The 23,967-nt window shown below is 46.0% G+C and overlaps 1 protein-coding gene, 1 long non-coding RNA gene and 1 pseudogene across 2 annotated transcripts; all 3 read right to left on the minus strand.

The window, feature by feature from the left end:
- Positions 1-5,632: 5,632 nt before the first annotated feature.
- Positions 5,633-5,801, minus strand: LOC136426063 (5.8S ribosomal RNA; annotated as a pseudogene).
- Positions 5,802-8,319: 2,518 nt separating this feature from the next.
- Positions 8,320-10,891, minus strand: LOC136425432 (uncharacterized). The gene is made up of 3 exons (XR_010754034.1): positions 10,837-10,891; positions 10,534-10,594; positions 8,320-9,865 (listed from the first exon to the last, which is right to left on the minus strand). It is a non-coding gene; the product is annotated as an uncharacterized lncRNA (long non-coding RNA).
- A 3,830-nt stretch (positions 10,892-14,721) lies between these two features.
- On the minus strand, positions 14,722-23,565 carry LOC136425355 (protein ENTREP2-like). Its single transcript, XM_066414205.1, has 8 exons — positions 23,307-23,565; positions 21,690-21,746; positions 21,023-21,148; positions 20,118-20,288; positions 19,507-19,664; positions 18,922-19,012; positions 17,957-18,121; positions 14,722-17,227 (listed from the first exon to the last, which is right to left on the minus strand). Exons 1-8 carry the CDS (start codon positions 23,511-23,513, stop codon positions 16,313-16,315), a joined length of 1,890 nt encoding a protein of 629 aa, XP_066270302.1. The 5' UTR covers positions 23,514-23,565; the 3' UTR covers positions 14,722-16,312.
- Between the last annotated feature and the right edge of the window lie 402 nt (positions 23,566-23,967).

Raw genomic sequence — 23,967 nt, forward strand, 5'->3', positions numbered from 1 at the left:
TGGCTGGTTGGGCCCATCGCCATGTAAGCATATATAAGCAAGGACATGATTGTCGAGCCGGACTTGGTCAACAAGTTAGTTACATGTAATATAGTCTAGGGCTAGGATTTGGACATTTAGCGGCGCTCTCTAATTACACTTATATACTGAATATACTATATGAATAGAGAAAAGGCCACACAGGTTTCAATATGATTGTGTTTGTATTTTAATGAGATAATTACTTCACAAATATACAACAACAGGACTGGCTTACAGGTACTTCGGTTACATAAAGGTCGGTAGCCCATTACGTTCCCATGTAAGGGACAGGAAGGTAAACAACCCCAAACCGTTGTTGAAGTATTGTACTGGCCGGTCAAGAACCCCTCTCTGATCTGATTGTACAATTCAGTAAACACCCTCGTTTCGATGTTCAAGCACCATTGTATAAGATCAGTCACGTCGCCAGTTCCATGCGCGGGTCGACCCGGCCAACGGGCCTCGTTCAGTCACGGAAACTCCCATCTCGCTTCTTGTCCGTCCCAGTGCGATCGTGACAGCACTTATTAGAGCCAATTCTTCTCCTGAAGTTACGGATCCGGCTACCCGACTTCCCTTACCTACGTTGGTCTATCGACGAGATGCTGTACACCTTGGAGACCTACTACGTTATGGTACGGACAGACGTGAAAATTGCACGTCTCTCTCTTTAATGAAGAGAGAGTCACGTCTCTCTCTTCAATGGCCCACCTGAGCGTACCGGCACCATAAAAGCCGCGGTGCTTTACGGGGCAGCTTTCCTTATCTCCGGGCAAACCGATTCCTGGACACGTGCGCCTTACAAAGAAAAGAGCACTCTTTCCGGGGCTCATACCCACGTCAACGACTTCGCTTGCGTTGCTGCGCCGGGCGAACATTTCCCCGTTCGCGGGAATGTTAACCCGATTCCCTTTCGGTATGCCGGGGCGGCTCGTGACGCACAGAATCCCGCGGCCGCACCCGCCACCGTGCGCCCGACGAACCTCGGAAGGACCCGAACACCCAACCTCGTTACTGCTTGGAGCAAGCAGAGCGAGCCGGGGCGACGCGCAGTGACCACGAAACCGGGCCCGCACTTCCGGAATAGACCCCTTTCCAAATACCGCGGCCATTTTGAATCCAGGGCGCGCGCACGTGATTCGAGCGCGGGAAAAGTCAACACCCGGTAAGACCAAGCCAGCGGTAAGGCGCTCCCAGTAGAAACCAGCGTTGAGTCATCTTCGGCGGCGAGATGTTCTCCTTCTCGGTGAAATCCATCGATATATTTGCATGGCACAAGTAGATGATATTGTTGTGGACACTTGGACTAGATATCGGCCAGTAAAATTGTGAATTTCTGCTACTTTTCCACAGTTTCTGCCGGGATGTTGAACGCGCGCTACAGTGATAAAATGCTGATATGTTTACACCGCGTGCTTGTAATTTCCCTAATAATGTTAGCTAAAGTCGAGAAAAATCCCACAAAACATACACTTTTCGGATCATTTTAGCTTCGTTTAGGTATGAATATAACTCTTGAGCCTTTTGGCTGTCGTGACAATGCCAACATCATCTTGAAATTACGTTAGTTTGAGGGAGGGTTTTGTTTTCTGTGCAGCGTTACATCGACTTCGCTCAGCAATATTTGACATTTCCGTTGAATGCAATCCCACAAAAAAAACAAGACGTGAAAATATAGACTTGAGTTCAATGTCCTTTTGGGTACAAATTTGGCAGCATTCCGGCGGCTTTTTGACGATCTTTTCGGATGCCAAGAATTTAGGCTTGAGGACTCCAAGTACGCGAGTGAAGTTGTGTTTTCCATTCTATCTGACGTTTCTTTAAATCATTTTGCGCGGCAATATTTCAGATATCTGTTGGCCGGATGGAACCCAAAAAACGTTAAATAATATTGACTTGAGGACTGAAGGACCTCCGGCCGATATTTTTCCTTTTGTTGTGGGGTTTCATCCTGTGGAAATCTAAGATATTTCCGCAAAAAGTGATGTAATAAAACGCTCCAAAGAAAACACGCCCCCTGCTTCACTCACAAGTCGAGAAAAACCCCGTAAAGCATACACTTTTCGGGCTGGGATCCTTATAGCTACTTAGATAGAAATATACAGAATTTTACCGGTTGTGACTTCCCCTGGGAAAACGCGCGTTGAGAGGGGGTCGTGTTTCTGTCTAGCCTTTCTTTCTTTTCTGTCTAGCTTTTCCTTTCTCTCTTGTTACATCGCTCCGCAAGCGATATTTGACATTTCCGCTGAATGCAATCCCACAAAAAAAGACCTGAAAATGTAGGCTTGAGCTAAAGGTAATTTTTTGGGGGAATTTAGCAGAATTTCGGCGGCTTCTTTTGACGAGTTTTCTGAAATATCAAAACCTAAAGTACGTGAGTGAAGATGGAGTGTTTTCACTTTGCGCCGTAATATCTTAATTTCCGTCGGATGATATTACAGAAGCGTGAAAATATAGGCTTGAGGGCTTTGCGAGTATAAAAATTTGACGGAACTTCGGTGGCTCCTTTGACTTTGACGATATTTCAGTGCCAAGATTAGCTTGATGAAGTTCGTGAGTGAAGCAGGGGGCGTGTTTTCTTTGTAGCGTTTCATTACATTACTTTTTGCGGAAATATTTTAGATTTCCACAGGATGAAACCCCACAACAAAAGGAAAAATATCGGCCTGAGGTCCTTCAGTCCTCAAGTCAATATTATTTAACGTTTTTTGGGTTCCATCCGGCCAACAGATATCTGAAATATTGCCGCGCAAAATGATTTAAAGAAACGTCAGATAGAATGGAAAACACACCTTCACTCACGTACTTAGAGTCCTCAAGCCTAAATACTTGGCATCCGAAAAGATCGTCAAAAAGCCGCCGGAATGCTGCCATATTTAAGGACATTGAACTCAAGCCTAGGCCTATATTTTCACGTTTTTTTGTGTGTGGGATTGCATTCAGCGGAAATGTCAAATATTGCTGAGCGAAGTCGATGTAACGCTGCACAGAAAACACGACCCTCCCTCAAACTAACGTAATTTCAAGATTATGTTGGCATTGTCACAACAGCCAAAAGGCTCAAGAGTTATATTCATACCTAAACGAAGCTAAAATGATCCGAAAAGTGTATGTTTTGTGGGATTTTTCTCGACTTTAGCTAACATTATTAGGGAAATTACAAGCACGCGGTGTAAACATATCAGCATTTTATCACTGTAGCGCGCGTTCAACATCCCGGCAGAAACTGTGGAAAAGTAGCAGAAATTCACAATTTTACTGGCCGATATCTAGTCCAAGTGTCCACAACAATATCATCTACTTGTGCCATGCAAATATATCGATGGATTTCACCGAGGAGGAGAACATCTCGCCGCCGAAGATGACTCAACGCTGGTTTCTATTGGGAACGCCTTACCGCTGGCTTGGTCTTACCGGGTGTTGACTTTTCCCGCGCTCGAATCACGTGCGCGCGCCCTGGATTCAAAATGGCCGCGGTATTTGGAAAGGGGTCTATTCCGAGTGGCCTTCGCTTATCACTCATGACCAGCTGACCCATGTCCAACTACTGTTCTCACGTGGAACCCTTCTCCGCTAGTCTTTGAATTTCTCGTTTGAATATTTGCTACTACCACTATTACTAAGACCAGCAGCCGCGGCGGCTCCACCCGGACTCGCGCCCGAGGCTTCTGCGCTCACCGCGGCGGCCCTCCTACTCGTCGCGGCCTGGCTCAGCCGGAGCGGACTGCCGCGACGGCCGGGTATGGGCTTGACGCTCCAGCGCCATCCATTATCAGGGCTAGTTGATTCGGCAGCTGAGTTGTTACACACTCCTTAGCGGATTAAGCTTGGCCACCGTCCTGCTGTCTGTATCAACCGACACCTTTTCTGGGGTCTGATGAGCCTCCGCATCGGGCGCCTTAACCCGGCGTTCGGTTCATCCCGCGGCCCGCAGCGCCAGTTCTGCCTACCACACGTGGCCCACTGAGCACTCGCATTCCAAGCCCGGCTCCACTCGAGCGAGTCGGACACCTTACCAATTGAAAGTTTGAGAATAGGTTGAGGTCGTTTCAGCCTCAAGACCTCTAATCATTCGCTTTACCAGATAAAACTGCGACAGAGTGTCAGCTATCTGAGGGGAACTTCGGAGGGAACCAGCTACCTAATGGTCCGATTAGTCTTTCGCCCCTATACCCAAGTTTGACGATCGATTTGCACATCAGAATCGCTACGGACCTCGACCAGGGTTTCCCCTGGCTTCGCACTGCTCGGGCATAGTTCACCATCTTTCGGCCGGTACCAACGCGCACGCTCTAGCGCGACCTCACCGACGGAGCGGTCGAGATCGGCCGGTGGTGCGCCCGCGCCGCGGAGACGGCGGGGATACCACCTCGGACATACGGACGGCCCTTCACCTTCATTGCGCCTCTGGGTTTCGTACAACACCCTTGAGTCGCGCACGCGTTAGACTCCTTGGTCCGTGTTTCAAGACGGGTCCTGGTCGGGTGGACGATCGGACCTCGCCGCAGACCCCGGGCGCCCTGCGTGGCGCACCCGTCGACCGCACGACGGGGACCCGGCCCCTGCCCGCCATGGGGGCAATGGGCAAACGCGGCGGTGGATTGCCTGTCCTCGGTCCGACAGCGGGCGGCGCACGCACCGCGACTATAACTCCGGAGACCCGAGGGCCCCGGGCACCTTCCGCGGGGACGTGGCCGCCGTCGAACCGGTCGCGGAAAAACTGAAGCGGGTCCGCACGCCTCGACGCCGGCCGATCGGTCTTGCGATCCATGCTCGGCCGGTGGGGCGCGGACGGACGCCGCCTGAATCCTCCGGGCGAACCTTGCGGCCCCACCAGTTTACCTCGGTTAGCTAGCGGTTTCACGTCCTCTTGAACTCTTTCTTCAAAGTTCTTTTCAACTTTCCCTCACGGTACTTGTTCGCTACCGGTCTCGTGTCCGTATTTAGCCTTAGGCGGAGTTTACCTCCCGCTTTGGGCTGCATCCCCAAACAACCCAACTCCGAGGAGGGGCAGACCGAACGCCACCGTCGCCGCCATATGGGGCTGACAGCCGCTCTGGGAGAGGCCTCGATCACAAGGACATGGGCAACTGTCGACGGACGGAGAGCACCTCCCGAACGCCACAGTTCCCGCGCCCCGTGGGAGCGGAGATTCGGCGCTGGGCTTTTCCTGCTTCACTCGCCGTTACTGAGGGAATCCTTGTAAGTTTCTTTTCCTCCGCTTAGTAATATGCTTAATATGTGGGTCGTCTCGCCTGAGCTGAGGTCGAGGAGTGGAGTGAGCAAACGCGCAAAGCGCTGCTCTTTGGCGACCGTCCATTCGTTGCGGACGGGCACGCCGCCTGCCGACGCCCTTCGCAGTCTAGCTCGCCGGGGAGAGAGTATCAGCTCGATTGTTAGGGCTGCAATTCGGACGGCCGGCGGGGACGCGCCAAGCCGGGTCGGGGTCGCGAGGAGGAACTCCCCACGGTCCACCCGAGCGAGGCGCCGCGAGCGCGAGAAGCAAATCGGGTTTGGACGCGAGCGTCTCCGCCGGAGGGAACTGTGAAAATCTGTCCTTCGGGGGACGAAGCTTCTACCGATCGCCGTGGAAAGCCGCCAGCTTCGACAAAGACACCCAGCCGCGCGCCAGGACCGCAGTCTCTCCATGCGCCCGAGAGCGAGAGAGATGGAGCGGCGCGAAGAGTCGATGATCAATGTGTCCTGCAATTCACATTACTTCTCGCAGCTGGCTGCGTTCTTCATCGACACACGAGCCGAGTGATCCACCGCTAGGAGTTGTCGTTTTATTTTCGTTTGATTTCGCATCGAAAGTTTGTCTTTGCCTCTCGGCATCGTCGTTTCAGAGAAGGGAAGAAGCCGCCCTTCGGAGTGAAGGACGGTGAACGAGCGGAAGGGCCGGGGGTCGCTTCGCGAACTGGGACCCGCCGTGAAGACCGCTGTGCCCCCTCGACAAAACGCGACCGACCGGCCCGAGCTGGGAAAGAGAGCCGAGGGGTTGATTGCGCTCGCCCTTCTCTTGAAGACCTCGGGGAGTGGAGCAGTCGGTCGAGACCGCCGGTGGCGACCGAGAACAAGTCCTACCCTCTGCCCAAAGGAGGCCTTGGACCGCAGGATGCCCGCTCGAAGTCCGACGCTTAAGGACAGGTCACTCGTCCGCAAGACGGATTGTATCGAGTCAGAAACCGAAACGCCGCGCCGGGGTGCCGGGGAGGAGTCGTCTCACCTAGGCGCCGCCGTGAGACTAGCAACTCAACCCCATTCCGCGCAAACCAACAACGCGACGCCCCTCCGCCAGGATATAGGTTCCCCCACTTGCGCACGCCCGCTTAAAACTTTTCGCCGGGAGGACCTGACTCCGTCCTCGACCAGGCTACTCGGGGCGGCTCGCTGGTTTAGCAGGGTATAAGGAACGACGGGCTCACACTGAAGGTACCCGACCAACGTTTCAAGGAAGCTGCCAGGTCCCGCCGCCAACTGGGTTGGCATGGGTGCTCCTGACACTCCGCCCGCGCTCCTCCGCGAAGGAGGAGCGATTGACGGCAGAGAGCGCCACCTTAAGAGAGCGGGACTGACCCGGGGCCGCAGACTGCGTTTGAAGAATCGATGATCAATATGTCCTGCAACATCGGGGGAGGGTGCCGGAGCGTACGCGCCCGCAGTTGGGTCGGTCCTCGGACAAGATCGGACAGGCTTGCTCGGCTAGTTTCGCCGCCGTCGAGGCGGTACGCGGACGGGGGGCGTGGGGCTGGTGGTGGTTCACGGACCGTCGGCGGGCGGGCCGGGGTGGTGCCAGGGTCCTCCAAATGCAGACCCCGGTAGAGTCCTTTCCGGGTCGGTGGAGTCGGGGCCGGCGTACGGCCTGTCGACGGGGAGCGGTGGTCGGTGCCGGTGAGCGCACCTTCACCCCCTTCCCGAAGGTCGCTCACCCTACCTTGAAAGAGAGTGGTCGTTTTTCGTCTAGCGCGGGAAATGACGGCGGACACCGGGTCTCCGGTCAGCACACTCCCTCCCAGTCGTTTTGCTACCCCGCCGATCAGGCTGCCGCTCCCCGCGAGGTCGACCGTGCCGCGGGCGTCCGGACGAACCAGCGCTGGGGCAGGGTCTTCCGCGGAGGCGATGCCCAGGTCTTCGGACCCGCCAGTGAACGGACTCACCCCTTCCGTCTGCGTGCGAGGTCGCCTTTCGGACTCGGTGGTCGGACTCAACCGGCGGAGGCGTCGCCCGAGAGAGTGGGGGCTCGTCCTTCGCGGGACGGCTAGGGCGTTAACGGGAAGCAACGGTCGGTGTGGCCGGGAGTGCTGCAGCTCAGGCTCCCGAGGCTTCGCGGCCTCGCGGCGCGTTCCCGCTGTTCGGGGGCGTGCGGACTACTGCACGGACCGCGGATCGCTCTCTGGTGGATCCCCATTACGGCCGACTGCCCCCGTCACCGTTCTCTCGCCGAGACGGGTTTTGACGGGCAGCGCCCGCGCCTCTGCCGGGGATCGTGTAGACTGGTGCAATACAAAAACACAGAGGAGGGAGGAGAGGCAGACCACCTTCGCTGAATTTCATGGACCCCTTTCCAAAACGGGGCTTACCGAGAGGCTATTCTGTCTGGCTGCCCAATGGACGCTCATTGTGCTTTCGACGGCAACTCATCAGGTGGCGCAAGGGCCTGAGGGGAGGAGGCGTACGCGTTCTTATCCAGGTGCGATGGCATGCGACGATGCCGATGGACTTTATTACAAGGACGTTGACCTTGACGAACAACAGTGGTCCTCCTGTGTGTTTGAGCGCCCGTCCAAAAAGTGGCAGCGGCAACTATTCTGGTGCCTGCTGAAGACAATTTGAATATTGTCACACAGGTCTGCATGCTCTTGGTGAGGGGCATTGGCTGTCAGATAGAGTATAGAACTAACTTAAAGTCGTGTAGAAGTTGTACTGGCTCCTTAGATTGCTAAGTCAAAGTAGGCACTACAAGCAACAGCACATATTGCAAGTTGCAACTCTGTAAATAAGATCAGGCATTGTGGAGCAAACTCTGAAAGGGCCTAATTTGAAATAGATAGCTTTGATTTCAAACTGCAGGCCAACATCCTGAATTTCTAATGTTTATAGCACTAGACAGGCTCCCTGTGGATTTCTACATGTTTATATGCCCTATTCACACTGCAAAGTACAGAACGAGGCCATTGGGTGTTAATGGATATTGTTCTTACCAGGGCAAGGAACCAGTCTCTTTAAAACCAGTGGTAGTGAAGCAGTTTTGTATGATATGAACTGTTGAAAATTGTACATACAATAAGGAACATTAAGTGAGTCATGATGTTTTTTTTATTAATAGAAAGTAACATTTGCAATCTCCATATAGCCCTTACAATAATAGTTAAATCTGAACTTCTTTTGACTAATAGGTGACAGCATGAAGGCCCATGTAATAAATGACCATATTGTTCATCAAAACTACAAAAAACTACAAAAAATTCATTCACAACTGCTGAACTAAATGTCTGTATAGCAACGAAAACTTGACTACCAGTGACAGAGCAAATAAAAAAAAATCTAAGAAAACTAGTAATTCTCAAATTGATCAATCCAAATAAATTTATTGGTTCTCTGGTTGCTGTATGAAACAAATGGAGTGTAAGATCAGCATGAAAAATACAACACTTTTAATAGACCCCGTGATAGTCCCATAACATTATGTAGGAATAAGCTTACTGCTAAATGCTGGGGAAAAAACAAACCTTTGAGATGTTTGAGATAAGAGTTTCCGGATGAAAGAATTTAGAATAAAATTTTCAAAGGCAGGGCTTTTCAGGTGTTGAAAAGAGAATTTTGTGGTTGATCTGTACCTGACTGCATGGTCGGCACCGTCAAGCAACAATCCAATACAGATGCTGAACAGTTCATTCAATGTTTTAATAGTAAACATGGCAAACACAATGAAGAGTGCCAGTCCAAGAACCAAGCAATTACACTGGTACAAAAAAAGCTTCTTTACATTCAAGGGAGTTAACTTGGCAGAAAATATCTCTTATGCCTTGCTCAGTCAGTTTTATCTCTGAAACTTAACTCATTTAACAAGGCACTTTTCCTATCAAAAGGTCATGACAGATAAGGATAAATTCTACGACAAGGATAAAGGTTTCAAGCAATATTAAGTAAAAAATCATGCACATGTAGAAAATGTTTACCTGTCAACGTACAGAAAATCCATTACATGTACAAAGGAACATAGCTGCAACATGCCCAAGGTTACTTAGTAAGATGAGAAATTGACGAGAGAACGTTCTCTGCCATGCTGCAACAAGCAGCCATAACATGTCATCATGGACTTACAGTAAGTGGCCGTGATGATAACCCAGGGGGCATAGGGATGTCAGATGTAGCTTCAAAGCCATTATGTTCCAATATGCTTAAAGGAAGTATTGAAATTCATGCGTGCAATTGATCAATCTTCCATACCATCACACCTTCCATTTGACTCCTATAATACAATATGATATTATATTTACTCTAGGAAAGGCAAGGTTGTGGAAATTACAAATACAAGAGTTGCTAGTTCTCCCAAGCATCAGTTTGCAATGTTCAAATATATGTCTCTGCAACATGTCAAATTGACATTACCACTACATGTATTTCTGTCCAATTCACACCTCCCACATCTGAACGTCTAGCTTAGATTCCTGGATAGTTCTAAACATTGAACTCAACAGCGATTCTGATATTTCTCCCTGTGAGCTGCAAGACAAGAGAGATAGCAGCATCCCTCCAACTTCATAAGCATCAGTTTCCTGCTGAGATCTCAAGGCTCACAGTGCAGATAATTCCATATCCTGTACATGTTGGCTTAAATCCCCTGCAAGTCAGAAAGAAAGAGGTTGAGAAGCATGAAACCTCATTTTCATCACCAGTCAGTTTAAATGAATAGGATAGTAAAATTGTAGGATAATAAAGAACAACGGCATAGGTAGGTATGATAATATCCCAAGTTGCCAATAACTGGTGTTTATTCTAGAATTTCTACGAATTTTCAATGATTTCAGCACTACTTTATCCACACAAAGCCTGCGTACTGTGTTGTGCGACCTTAATTTGACGCCCTAATTTGACACATCCATTCTGGACTCGCCCTTTTACCCTTCTGTCGTAAATACACAAAACGCCCGGTTTGCGGCAAGCTTACCAACCCCAAAGTTGAGGGTAATCAAGCCTAATTAAAAATTGTCCGAAGAAGCAGCAGAACTTGTGTTGACTTTCTACCCATAATTTCCATATTTAATCTCCTCTTTTCGTAAAGATTCGCCGGTGGAAATCTAACGTTATATATTGGTACACGAAAACACGCCCCCCTCCCCCACACTGTCAGACGTAAAGTTCCCGAGTCAATGTTGGCGATTGTCGACAAAATGACGGTCACTACCAACCGTAACTGGCCGATATTAAGTCCAAGTGTCCACAGCGACACTGACAACACGTGGCGTGCGTTAATATCGGCGTATTTCGCCAAAGACGAACACAACTTACCCGGAGCAAATGGCCGGCAACATCGTGGGAGACCACGAACTTGTCCGATGTATGCCCTACCCTACTTCCGGAGCGGACGCGTCATTTCCGGAGTACAAACAGAAATGATATAGCAAACAGAAATGATATAGCAAACAGAAATCGTATGGTATTTTGGAATCGTATAGTACCAGATTTTAAAACAATACCAACTTTCAAAAATAATAGCACCACTTGTATATTCGATTTGAAAAACACATATTCCATTCTAAATTACATACCTATTCGATTTGAAAAACACATATTCCATTCTAAATTACATACCTATTCCATTTCAAAAAACGTATACGATCTTTTTGACACTGTTTCTGCTTCGTAATAAGCTCGCACGTCCACGTGTACATTACATAGCTTCACACGATGTCGCATGCGCAGGGGCCGAGGGAATGTTGTTCTCGGTGCATTGCATGTTGGCATTTGGGCAAGCGGGAGTGGGGTGTGGAGCAAGCGGGAGGGGGGGGGGGGGGCAAGCGGGAGTGGGGTGTGGAGCAAGCGGGAGTGGGGTGTGGAGCAAGCGGGAGTGGGGTGTGGAGCAAGCGGGAGTGGGGTGTGGAGCAAGCGGGAGTAGGGTGGGGAAAATATGGGGTGATAATAGTAAGTAGGGGAAAGATTGTGATGGATAAAAATTAAAGGAAATTTAACTGACCTGATTTTAAATAATCTCCAAGCAGATGTAAGGATCCGGAGGAAACCAATGACTACAAAAGGTCGATACTAGAGAAGATAACAAAAGATATGGCAACAGGTAGGAACCACTGTCAGTGAGAATGAGCCGGATCCTTACATCTGCTTGGAGATTAATTTTGCAGTCTGTATGGCATCCAGGAGATCATGCATATGCAGCAGATTCGGAAATCCATCAGTGAGTGGTGGGGAGGGCGAGGGCGCTCACATTCTCATCTATCCAATGGTTTTACTATGACGACCTGAAGTAAACAACACAACAGGAGTCTTAAAATTCTACCTTCGGTAAAGGCATCAAATGTCAATGAGGAAAACGCAAAAGAGCGCATTAATGTGGCGTCATCTGTGAATTCCGTACCTATAGCTAAAATGTTTCACTGTATTCTGACATTTCAATGTTAACAATATGGCGGACAGTTTGTGTTGCCATGACAATATCGCCACTGAAGTTTGTATGCAAATTAGGATCACGTAACTGGATGCGCTCTATGCACGACCACAGGCAATAACAGCAGCAATAAGCCGTACAGGTTGCATATTCAAACATCGAAAATTCAACCATTCTATCAGATAGGTAAAAGGGCAAATAAAACTGGACAGTGAAAGGCGAGTAGGTTTACAAACCTTTCTACGTCATAGGAACACACAATGAATGGCGCTATTTACGTGTTTACACTCATACATAATTATGCAAATGACATGACAAGAAACCAGGTGCGTATCTCCAACCCACCACTTCACTCAACATTCCTTGCATTTAACGTTAAACGTTCGTGATATGAAACAAACTATCAACAGTGGCGCTTTTGCCGACACACTAAGAGGGATATCCTGTCTTGATATTTACAGCCTCACCTAACCGTCGTAAAAGAGTCGTCAAACGAGTCCGTGTTACGACGTATAACAAGAGAAAAATACACTAGCAGTATACTTCTACAAACTACAACATAGCAAAAATAGCCAACTGTGGTCGAAAACGCTCGCTGTCATATACTTAACAACAACAAAAGAAGAATGTACACGATATAGATTTTTACTTACTTATTTGGCTGGAAAATGAAGAATCAGTGTTGTTTGTCCGGGCTTCGCGTTGCAGAGGGAGAGACAGGTTGTGTGTGTCCAGCTATGACTGCGGCGAAAAACAAGGACAATATCCATGAATATATGTAACGTTACATCAAATGATACCGTTGAATGTGTGACTACCATAAAACACTTGTTGGCAATTAAGTCTCAATGCCTCGGCTTGAAATTTCTGCTCTAAAACTTTCAGCACAGTTTCTCCGCCTTAGTTTTTATACCAATTTCCAAAGCGTCGCCTGTTATTTTCACCAGCCTTTCGCGCCTTTGTTTAGTCCGTTTCAACTGTGCAGTAAAAACAGACAAGACACGAGTTTCCGACCACACTGCATTGCTTTGCTGGTAAATCTTGACACTTTTCGTCGAAAACACAAAGAAAAAATTTCTAGAAGCTTGCCTGTATGGTTCTGCGTCACATGTTTGAATCCAAAGCCATCCGACCGCCCTTCCAAGCATTTCCGTAAACTTTCCCGGCCATTTTCGCCCATGGCATTCCAGAAGCCCTTCTTCGCAATTTTTGTGGACAAATCTCCGCGAAAATGTGAGAAAATTGCAAGTTTTGTGTGTCGAAAGTTGGAACTTTTGGACACGTCGTGCACACGGACCACGCTACAGCAGGAATGCAACACCTGGTGAACCTGACTTCATCACGGCGGGAAATCTGAATATCACGTGAGGTAATTTAGGCAAGGGGCGTCTCTGATTGGCCACGAAGGTACGATATAATTGATTAAAGACATGCTGACGAAGTCGTCACATCAAGGAGGTTAAAATATTATTTTAACCTCCATGGTCACATCAGAATCCTTTTCTAATTATTCGTGACCTTTTTACCTTATCAACTCAAATTAAGAAACTCGTGTAAAACTGATGAATCAAAAAAGAAACCCTGCCTAAGGCTTGGTGATCCTTGGTTCACACACGCATTTCTTAAACCTCGCCAAGAAGGTTATGTTTTCGGTAGCGTTTGTATTAGTGTGTGTGTGTGTAGAAGACCAGCATAACTCAAGAAGGCCTGGATGGATTGTCTTGATATTTGGTTTGTTCAATTTCTATATCAAAGACGTTGCAAAGATTCAGCCTTCTACGACTATATTTCACGACTGACGGTCAGGTATGCTGCACGTCCTCTTTCAGTCGCTAGACGGCGTCTTTTTCAACACCACGTATTGGCACCTAATACATGGTTCCATACTCAGCTTCCCCTACCGGGAGTGACCTCACCTCTACCTTCCACCTCATCTTCTGTTTTGGACATACTATGATAGTCGTGATTTTGGGGAAGAAGGCAGCTTTAGGGTCAGGAAAGAGCAGTATATCAAGTTTAGGCCCCCTATCAGCTTGTTTTGAAACTGCACGGGCACTGAATTAACCCATCTATTTAAAAGGCACTGCATCTGATGATCAAATTACAACACTGCCCATGATCTCATCCCTAATTGCATTACAAATCCAGCAGTGGCCGTTCCCACATCAGACTACAGAATGATGTGATTACCAGAGGAGCATTAATGTTATCCCAGCAGTAGTGATTAAGTTAGCAGACTGAACAAGACGCCCACACAACTCTACTGTACTAATGTAAAAACCCAAAGGGGCGAGTACGCCGCTCCCGGGATTAGAACCCCCGCCTATCCCAGTCCGCATGGCTTGGGAATTCAACGCGCTAACCACTAGGCTAAAAGGTCCGGACCAGTTAGACTGGTCAGTTATAATTACCAGTGGTAGTGGTGGTTGATCCCCACTGTTACGCTAATACTGTGTAACAGTAGAGAAGGCATGTTTCTGCAAAGTCTACCATAATACATGAAGGTTAGACATCCAGGTTGACAATATCTAAAGACAACTGACAGTCTCTACAACTGGATACGATTCAGAGATCACTTCAGGACATTTCGAGTGACATCTATTACTCTTCTTCAGCGTCACTAGAATAAACCGGCAGATCATTAGAGATTGAATTGTCTTCAAAACATGTCTACCACAAGCTTAACAAGAGCGCATCAGGTAAAACCCCTACTAGCTATTGACAAGTGCAACATGCGGGACTTATTCAGGCTAGAGAGAGACTGTTTCTGCAATGTTTGCTCTATAATTAGTGATAGGACACAGGGGCAAACCCCTACTCTACAATGTAGATCTTATTAACAAGTGTGGTGGGATCTTAAACATGCTCAAAAAATGAACCAAAGATCTAACATCCCCTCTGAAGGTCAATCTCAACATTGCACGGCAAGTAAGCCCTTCCGGTAGCAAGTAAGTTAATGATAGTTATTTGGGTTTTGAACCCGTCACCTTTGGGTTTTCACCCAGTGAGCGAGAAGTAAGGCCACTAACCAATCACACCGAACTTCATAGAGGCATTGAAAGATGCGAAACCATAGCTTTCAAATTCTGTGTTCCAGAACTTTATTGTCATCAATCGATCATTCTTCATTGGTCCATTTTTTCTTGCCTGAATCATTATTAAGGCTGGTATCACATTCACATCGTAAGCCTCCAAACTCACCCCTAAACCCTGATGTTGTCCCTGATCTCAACACTTCTGTGTTGTTTACATGAAGAGAAATTTGTTTGTTTTTCAGTTTCCTTGTGTTTGCTGTAGATATATATACATGTGTATCATTTGCTGTCATGAAACAGGTAACCACTTCGGTGTACTAATACAAGATAAATCGTTGAAAAGTCTTTTAACTACAGATGTGTTCAAGATTTCATGTATCCCCATTAATAAGATTACATGCACATAGCTATGAGTTGATTTTTTCTAGTCCACTCCTTTTGAATCCAAGATTTTGAGGTATTACCTAGCATATGAAAATATGAGTGATGCATGTTTTACCATTGCAAAGTCCCTGGCTTATCATAATTGGATATTTGCAACAAATCAACCCAGAAGAGTGTTAAATATGGCTTTTTCACATAATTTTACAGAATATGACTTTACATATATAACGTAGTATATTGCGTTTCAGTGATATCGATTCTCATGGTTCAATAATATCAAGTATGGCATCACCATTTACACCAACAGCTAACAGTTGTGACAAATTCAACAATGTAATATGTAATATATACAGTAGATTATAGAATGACAGGTATAGCATAAGTAATGACAATATAGGAATAGTGAATAGATACAATGCTACAATGAATGCAACAAAGCTATAATACTGATAGTAGGCACAGCATAGGAGCGATCTGTAACTGAGCTGCAATAATAAATTGCACTAGCACATGCTACTTTAGCTACCATCAGATGCAAGAGGTTAATTGTTAAATATTTCAGTCCCAGTACAATGAGGACATATCTTTTAACATGCATGTAGGCTCGACTCTGTGTCAAGTACTTTCTCCATTTTCTGGAATGATCAGAAGATGTGCTTGTTTGCTATAGACAAGGTTTGGGGACATATCAGCCTGAATGTCAATGTCAGCACAGTTTCCCTGTAAATGTGTCCTGCTGTCTCTAAACATGCTGCCCTTCAGCTGTCCTATGCACAGCATCTGGAATCTTAGATGTCCTACAAACAGTACTAGATGGAAAAACATCTGCTGTCACTGCAGTTTCCTTGTAAAAGTCTTCTGCTGTCTCTACACAACATTGACCTTCAGCTGTCCTGGACACAGCACCTGGAACCTCAGCTGTCCTTCAAACAGTACTAGCTATAGATAGAGAAACATCTGCTGTACATGTTACAGCACAGTTTCCCCGTAAATGTCTTCTGTTGTCTCTACACAACGTTGACCTTCAGCTGTCCTGGACACAGCACCTGGAACCTCAGCTGTCTTACAAACAGTACTAGCTATAGATAGAGAAACATCTGCTATACATGTTACACCACAGATTCCTTGTAAATGTCTTCTGCTGTCTCTACACAACGTTGACCTTCAGGTGCCCTGGAGACACCACCTGGAACCTCAGTTGTCCTACAAACAGCACTAGCTATAGATGGATAAACATCTGCTGTACATGTTACAGCACAGTCTCCCTGTAACAATCTTCAGCTGTCTCTAACCCCTCAGCTGTCCTGGGCACAGCACCTGGAGCCTCAGCTGTCCTACAAACAGCACTAGATGGAGAAACCTCCCCTGTCCTACAGACAGTTGAACTGGAAACCTCCACCGTCCTGTAAACGGAGCCAGACGAGGACACGTGACTGCTGGAGCTGGTGGAGCTCAGGCTGTACCTGTAGGTGGAGTGGCGCACTTCCACTTCCTGAAGGACACTTGCACTGTGCATCACTTCCGCTAGGTGGTGCTCATCCGACTGGATGACAGACTTGATATTTTCCACAACAATCTGCACGGCCGGGGGAAGGTTTCCTACCGGCTGCTCCAGAAACTGAGCAACCAGGACTTTCGTGTCTTTAAGGTCTTTAGCATCAACCAAGGATCTGGGCCTCTTTTTATGACTTCTATGAGTGTGTTTCCTAAGCTTTGCATTCCCAGATAGATTGAGTGTTTTTGGTCTTTCTGCCTTACTTTTCCTGCCAGTGTTGCCCTGTGGATGACTGTCCTCCTGAATGCCATTGAGTGATGAAACTTCTGCGAGTGGTTCTTCATGCCTTTTGTGCAAGCCCAGCCTGGGATCACTTCTCACTCTTGAATCTTGAGTCTTATTTTTCAAGTCCTGCCTGACTCTGCTTCCATGGCGTGGCACGTTTGAGTCTGAGTTCTCTCTCACTAAGCTAGCTGCTCCCTGTGGACTTGGTGTTGCATCAGGAAGGGTAAAGTGAGGTACATGTCTGAAGTTCCTGGTCGGCTCCTGTCTGACATTTGTTTCCGTCCCGTCCATCTGCTGTGTTTGTTCGTGGAAGGCCTGGAGTACGCTCTCCAGACTCATGTCTACAGCACGCTGCAGTTCAGCCGATTCACACGTCGTTGTTCCCTGTAAAATGTTCAATCATATTTATTTAACACTTTCAACAAACTACAATTCCTTGTCGGGTCACACTGATTGAGTATGTTGGTTCTCCGATTAATTTAACATGATACTAAACAGGAGGATCAACATAAAACTAGAGTTAAGTGTTCTTAAATATACTTCAGGTTTGCTATGTTAGTTTAGCAATTACAGGGTCTTTTTATAAATATGAATTGGTATTGAATTTTTCTTTTTATTGGAGTTGAATGTGTGATAGTTGTGTGCCGATTTGTTGAAAATCGAGAGAACGCTAGCGACCCAAAAAACACCCCTGCCAATGAAATGGTATGGCTACCCTGCGACGTCACAAAATCAAGATGGCGGCCACCACACATGCCAATGGATCCAGAGTCTGAAGAAAACGTTACAGGGCCAGTGACCCAATAGCTTCATGAGTTTCCTGAAGTGATGATTCAAATTTTCCTCCCAGCCCACTATTTTCATCTTGACCTCTAGGTTCATTTTTACTGTAAAACATCTGAGATCCAAGAAAACAATTTGGTCGGGTCTCAGGTATAGATACAAATTCAAATTGATTAATGGATTTTGGTGGTCCCTTAGATTATAGTTCGCATTGTCTCAAGCATTACAAATTCTGTCTACAGTGACCACCTGTCTACTATAAACATTTTTTTCAAGTGCCATGAGTGGTCACCTAAAGACAGGTTTGACTTTACATACATGAACACTGACCTTAGCGTTGGGTGGAGTCTGGCCGCTGTTGAAGCTGGAAGCCAGTTGTAGACTGTCCAGCATGTTGTTGAGAGTTCCCGAGTGAGACACTGCCAACACGGAATGTGAGACAGCCTGCGTTCCACAGGCTCCTTCTACACTGGGGCTCAGTCTGGTCGCATCATCCTAACATATACAAACAAGAACATGACAATCTGTCGTTCCTTTCTTCAGTTATTCTCCTTAGAAGATTTTTACAAATACGCCACTGCAGTTCCAGTGACACATACCAGGGGGCCCAAAATCGACCTTGACCTTTCTCCTCCCAACACCTACCCACATACCAAATATCATTACAATCCATCTACATGTTCTACAGTTATGCTGACTTTAAGCATCCGGTGACACAAACATACACACAAACACGCAAAACAGTATCTCCATGAAAAAGCCTTTTTTCATGGAGATAAGAAGAAACAACATTTTAGACATCATATAGATGACAAACATTTGTCAAGAAAAACATTGGTCTGTACGAAGACCTCCTTTAATACAACAGTAAAGAAAAGAAAACTGAAGTGGTACGGCCATGTGTCACGTTCATCAAGACTAGCCAAAACTATCGTGCAAGGAACTGTCCAGGGAAGAAGAAGGAGGGGTAGGCAACAGAAAACATGGGAGGAAAATATCAGAGAATGGACAGGCAAGGAAATAAGTGAAACAGTAAGAACAGAAAACCAAGAAGGGTGGAGAAAACTGTTTGCCAGATCTTCTATGGTGCCCCTATGGTCAAAGAGTTAGACTAGTAAGGGTCTGCCTGCAAATGGTCTTTTCTACCAGTTTCCTACCACAAGATGTGATGAGATTAAAAACATTTCCCACAATTAAGGATGTTAGATCTTACATTCTTGGATACATAAACTAATCTGTAATCATTATACACAGTATTACAGACAAAATGTATTATAAATGTGATGTCAGCTTACCACCGAGCGCTGTGCCTCAGCTGTCCACTGTGCACCAATCTCTGTAATCCTGGCAAGGGGGTCAACAGCTGAGTAGGGAGGGGGGTCCTCACTGGGGAAACAAGTTGTATTGAGGTCAAGGGTCATGCATTGAGCAATGTGAAGCTTAACTTTCCTGTTTCTGAATTTACTGTAATGTCTTAATAACCTGAAAACTTTCCATTTGTAATGCACTGCCCCCCTTTCTTACCCACTTCTAAATCAGAAATGCACTGCTAATTTATCTATTTATTTTTGTGGGGACTTAACCTCATGGTAGATGGTTTATGGAGGTTTTCACTTTTATGTTTAGAGTTTAAACAAGACTGCAGTACAGTTATGCACTGGAAACACACATATTCCCTGTGTCATGAATTTGCATGAAAGTGGTCACAGCAAAAAAATGTGAGAATAAAACCGCCACAAACTAGAAGTGGCCTCTTACGGCCTTGCATTGAGAGAGATCGTTAAAAAATAAATTAAAAAAAAACATTTCAGGATATACTGAGTACAATGTACATGTATTTGAAACTTATATAAATTCAGTAAGTTGAAGATACAACTAACCTGAGAATTCCGTGTTGTGAGATGTAACAGCCAGGAGGGGAGTAAGGAGGAGGAGGAACAGGCTGAACCATGTTTACTGGGAACATCTCATCTTCCAGAGGTGTGCGTAAGGAGTCGGAGGGGAGAACTGGGGATCCCAGGCTGTGTCCATACAGCATCTGTCAATTAGAGCAAGGATTCGTACATTTAAAAAAAAGTAAAGGTAGTCTCGTAGCCTTTTTGAGGCTGTAGGGGCGGTAGGTTGTTATCCACTGTGTCTACACCATGGTAATGGAAGGCAGAGCCAAACCCTCTCCTTCCACTGTCTTTAACCTCCCGTAAAATTTGTATGCATACTGACAGGTACTCCTGATCCAGAACCCCCCCCCCCCCCCCCCCAATCAAGGCAGTTGTGTGTTCAAAAGGTAGCATCTCAGTAGTGGGTTGTTTGTTAAAGAACAACATAACAGAAGACTAGAAATGCACCATAGAAAATATCAATGATTAGATTAGATTAAATAACATCTATGTTTGGCACCCAATTCCCTATAGCTATTGGTTAAAGGGTTAGGCAGCAGGAAGAGTGGTGTTAAATACAAAAGACAAGATTGCTATGAGAAAGTTCTACTCACACTCTGGTGCGATCCTCTCTTGATGAAGTGCATACAGCCCACAGCTACAGACAGCGCACTGACTAGACACGCCACGACGCTGGTCCCACAGACGGCGTACATCAGTTCCTTCAGCAGGGTCTGGATACCCGAACATGTCATGTCAGTGCCCCCTAGCAGACACTGACATGTCTGCAAACACACACGAACACAAACTCCAAGGTGAATGGTGAATCCAGTGCTACTCTTCACACAAGAGTCTGATTTCAAATTGATTTTAACCCACCAGTTTCACAGGAACACAGCAGTTGCTTATACATTTATCACACCAAACAGCTTGTCATGCCTAAACTATTTCAAGCCCTCCACTGCACTTGATGACACGATTTGGGCTGATTCTTGTAGTTATGATCATGATTCTTCCTTGTTCTTTTTTGAGTTGGTACTTATTGGCTATCACTTCTACAAGACATTAATAACGTGAAGAAAAAATACAATTGTCTTGTAATGTAAGGTAAGAAAAAAAAGGTTAACTTTACGGTAAATTACCGTCAAGTGGCCAAAATCAAAATGAACATGAAGAGTGATGCTTTTTTCAATAGCTGATAGTGCCTAGCACAAGTTTTTAGCCAAGCACATTGGGTCACCCCGACCCTACTCTTTTCAATGAATAATTGTGTTGAGCTCTTTTACATGCAGAGGCTTGAGGTGTTTTGGGTTCCTTTACAAGCAGAAGTTACATGTTGACACCTGAAGCTCCGTCATACACGGGGCCGCTGGCTTTACATCACCATCCAAAATGACGAATGCAATCCTTAACATGTCCAAGCTGGGGCTGACAGTGACCCTGGGATTGAACGGATCCAAGGACAAGCTACGGGGTTACGCTACCACTTGAGACACATGAACATGTAATATGTACTGACCTTGCCCAGGTTCTGAGGTATACAGGAGTTGAGTGATGTCAGCAGTGTTGTACTCTCCCCAGACAAGACAGCGGCCACCAGGTGTAACAGCACACACACAGCAGACAGGAACGTGAAGAAACTCACCTGGTGGGGGGAGAAAATAAATGCATGGCTTCTGGATCAAAGTTGAACTGTAATTTCCAACACAAATAAATTTACCCAAATTTTTGACTGCAGTCTTTGTCAAGGAATGAGCAATCCACTGCTTCTGTGAAATTACATTATGCAGATAGGACATGTGACTCGGTGAGCAGTTGATCGTAAGTTACAGAGAGTCTATGGCTCCCCCTGTCTCTGTTGATGAGGGATGGTTGTAAAGCTCTGCCATTTTTTGTGTGAGAAATTACAGTTCAATTTTCATCCAGAATGATTTCTACCAACACAGATGAACTTTCAAATAGATGGCTTGTTTTTTTTTTTAATTCTGTATTTTGTGATCTTGTTCTAAAATGGTCTTTCTTGCATGGCAACGTTAATCCACAAGAAAATTTAATAGCCATCGACTTTTTAGGAATTTTGATGTACATTGAGATCAGTGTTCAATTCTACTGATGTCCGATAGGGACTTTCGTTCATTTAGCCTCAGAAGGGCAAAAGATTTCTGCCCTTGGAATATCATACTTACTGCCAGAGAAGTCTGCTGCTTCCAGGCTATCATCCCAACCCCGCCTGACAGCATGGCCTGTACAACAAGAAAATACATCATCTCAGATTCTATGACTTATTAATACAGACACCTGTATTATTAATACAGACACCTGTATTAATTCTATGACTTAAATGCCTCTTACATCATGGCATAGAAGCCCAAATCTAGCATTTTTTGTGTGAAAATAGCAAAAGAATTCTACCACAGGCTGAGGTAGGGGTTACATAGCTCTACATGGTAGTCCGCTATACAGTGAAGCTCCATTATCGATAATGGAGCTTCACTGTATAGCGGACTACCCTGTATAGCGGACTACCTCAGCCGATTTCTACTATTTTCCCAGCGAAAGGACGGGGCCTGGTAGAGGCTAGGGGTTACAAAGGCTGCTCAGGAACATTCCCTACCCCAAGTGGGAAATTCATCAAAAGTGCCTTTCCCTAGGGCACACCATCTGGGCCTATTGGGGGTTTGAATCCTTAACTCTTGGCTAAACACCAAAAGTATAATGCCACATGATGCCATCTAACAGAAAAAAAATATATATATACTATGATATGACAAATACTATGCACCATTTATGCTAGAAAGACACAAGATCATGAAGATTTGAAACAAAAAATTTGCACAAATACTAAAAAGGTAATCTGAACCATCCTTTCTGGTCCATCTCTTTTCTCATTCATATTTAATTGTACTCATTAAAGTGGATAAAACAAGCTAATCCTGTTGATATGCTAAATAATTCTACAATAAAATATCTCCATAGTTTTACAGGTACGCATTTACACAATAGTTGCAGCCAAACTGTAATCAACATTATCAATTTCCTGTTCTTTTGTTTTCTAGCACAAATCAAAATATTAGTATCTTTTTTTCTAAAGAACCCAGCACACTAAAACCGAAAAGCGCAGGGGTGACCAGATTTGCTTGGCGAAATTGGGGATATTTATTGGCGCAAGCCTTCTTTCCTATGATCTCTCGATGACCAATCTCTCCTTCCAACATCTGCTTGGAGATTAACAATTTCCCTCAATCAGGAATGGTGTTTAAAAGCTTAATTCTGTTGATATGGTAATTCTACAATTAACTATCTCCATAGCTTTACAGCTATGCATTCACACAATAGTTGCAGAGAATCAGCTAAACCCTCCTCAGCATTAGCATAGGATCCATAAAAATGCAAATAGATGGAGTCCCTCGGGATCAGCATCATAGGATCAGTCATATATATTAGTCATAAGGTAGCCATTGTGTTCGTTCTGTACCGCTGTCGCTACTGGGGAATATCTGAACACAAAAACGTCTTATTCAGGGTCGAGAACTGTGAAATAAAGAGACGCAAATGGGACACAGATCGACAACAGATCTGCGTGAATCCAAATAAAGAGAAATCGGTTTAAGGGCCGAAACGATTAAGAGTTTCTACGAATGAATTCTGGAAAATAACATTCTGGAAAATTAGTATAAACGTTAATAGCTAGTACAGCGGGGTTCAAAAATCAGTCCTTCGGTAATTTTGACAATGAAATACGTATTTTATACTACGTAGTATTGTAAAGAGGCTAGTGGTCATCTTGTGTGGTCACTACTTACGGCGAAACCAGCCCAGTAAGGACACGCGTTCCGGACACGGCTGTAGGTGGTCATGGCCAGCGCGGCGAAGCTGAGGGACACCACGGCACAACCGAGGACGATCTGAAGAATCCCGAGGCCCAGGAGCATTGCTTGGCTCCGTCCGAGGAGGTCCCGTCCCCCCGGCCGGGCCTGAGAGACCACTAGGCCGTGCCGGACAGCCCGCATGTCCAGCCGTACCTCAGGCCGTCCTTGTTGTCGTCTGATTCCTGTCAGCTGGGGCTGGTCACGTGGTGATCAGCCATTGGACCAATCAGCGCACGACCTCGCCTCGCAAGTTGGGCGGGACATTTAAACTTTTTAGGCCCCGACAATTAAACTTCTCGGTTCTGGAAATTTAGCAAAAAATCGGTGGATGGGCAGCCCAAATAAATTTAGATAAATTTAGGAAACTAATATTTATGATAGAGCCATCGGTTCTACTGCACTGTGCAGAAACATTTAATCCGTTGATGGACCAAATTTTCAATGTCGGACCAAAGTTAATGTTAATTCCATGGCAAGTAAAAAATGTACAGAGTAATAAGAAAATGGCAACTTGAAAGAAAACGTTCATGTTTGAATATAAGACTGTAGATTGGAAATTCAACATTATCATTATATTGACCAGGTGAATCTTATT

The sequence above is a fragment of the Branchiostoma lanceolatum genome, chromosome 19, assembly GCF_035083965.1.
Source record: "Branchiostoma lanceolatum isolate klBraLanc5 chromosome 19, klBraLanc5.hap2, whole genome shotgun sequence".
Classification (NCBI taxonomy): domain Eukaryota; kingdom Metazoa; phylum Chordata; class Leptocardii; order Amphioxiformes; family Branchiostomatidae; genus Branchiostoma; species Branchiostoma lanceolatum.

Bases quoted from the DNA above. Each gene is read 5' to 3' on its own strand.
- LOC136425355 (XM_066414205.1), bottom strand. From the start codon at position 23,513: ATGCGGGCTGTCCGGCACGGCCTAGTGGTCTCTCAGGCCCGGCCGGGG. The intron at 19,013-19,506 runs GTTAGTTGTATC...TTGTTTCCCCAG, and splicing joins TCACAACACGGAATTCTCAG to TGAGGACCCCCCTCCCTACT. The intron at 17,228-17,956 runs GTCAGTGTTCAT...AACATTTTACAG, and splicing joins AGACTCCACCCAACGCTAAG to GGAACAACGACGTGTGAATC.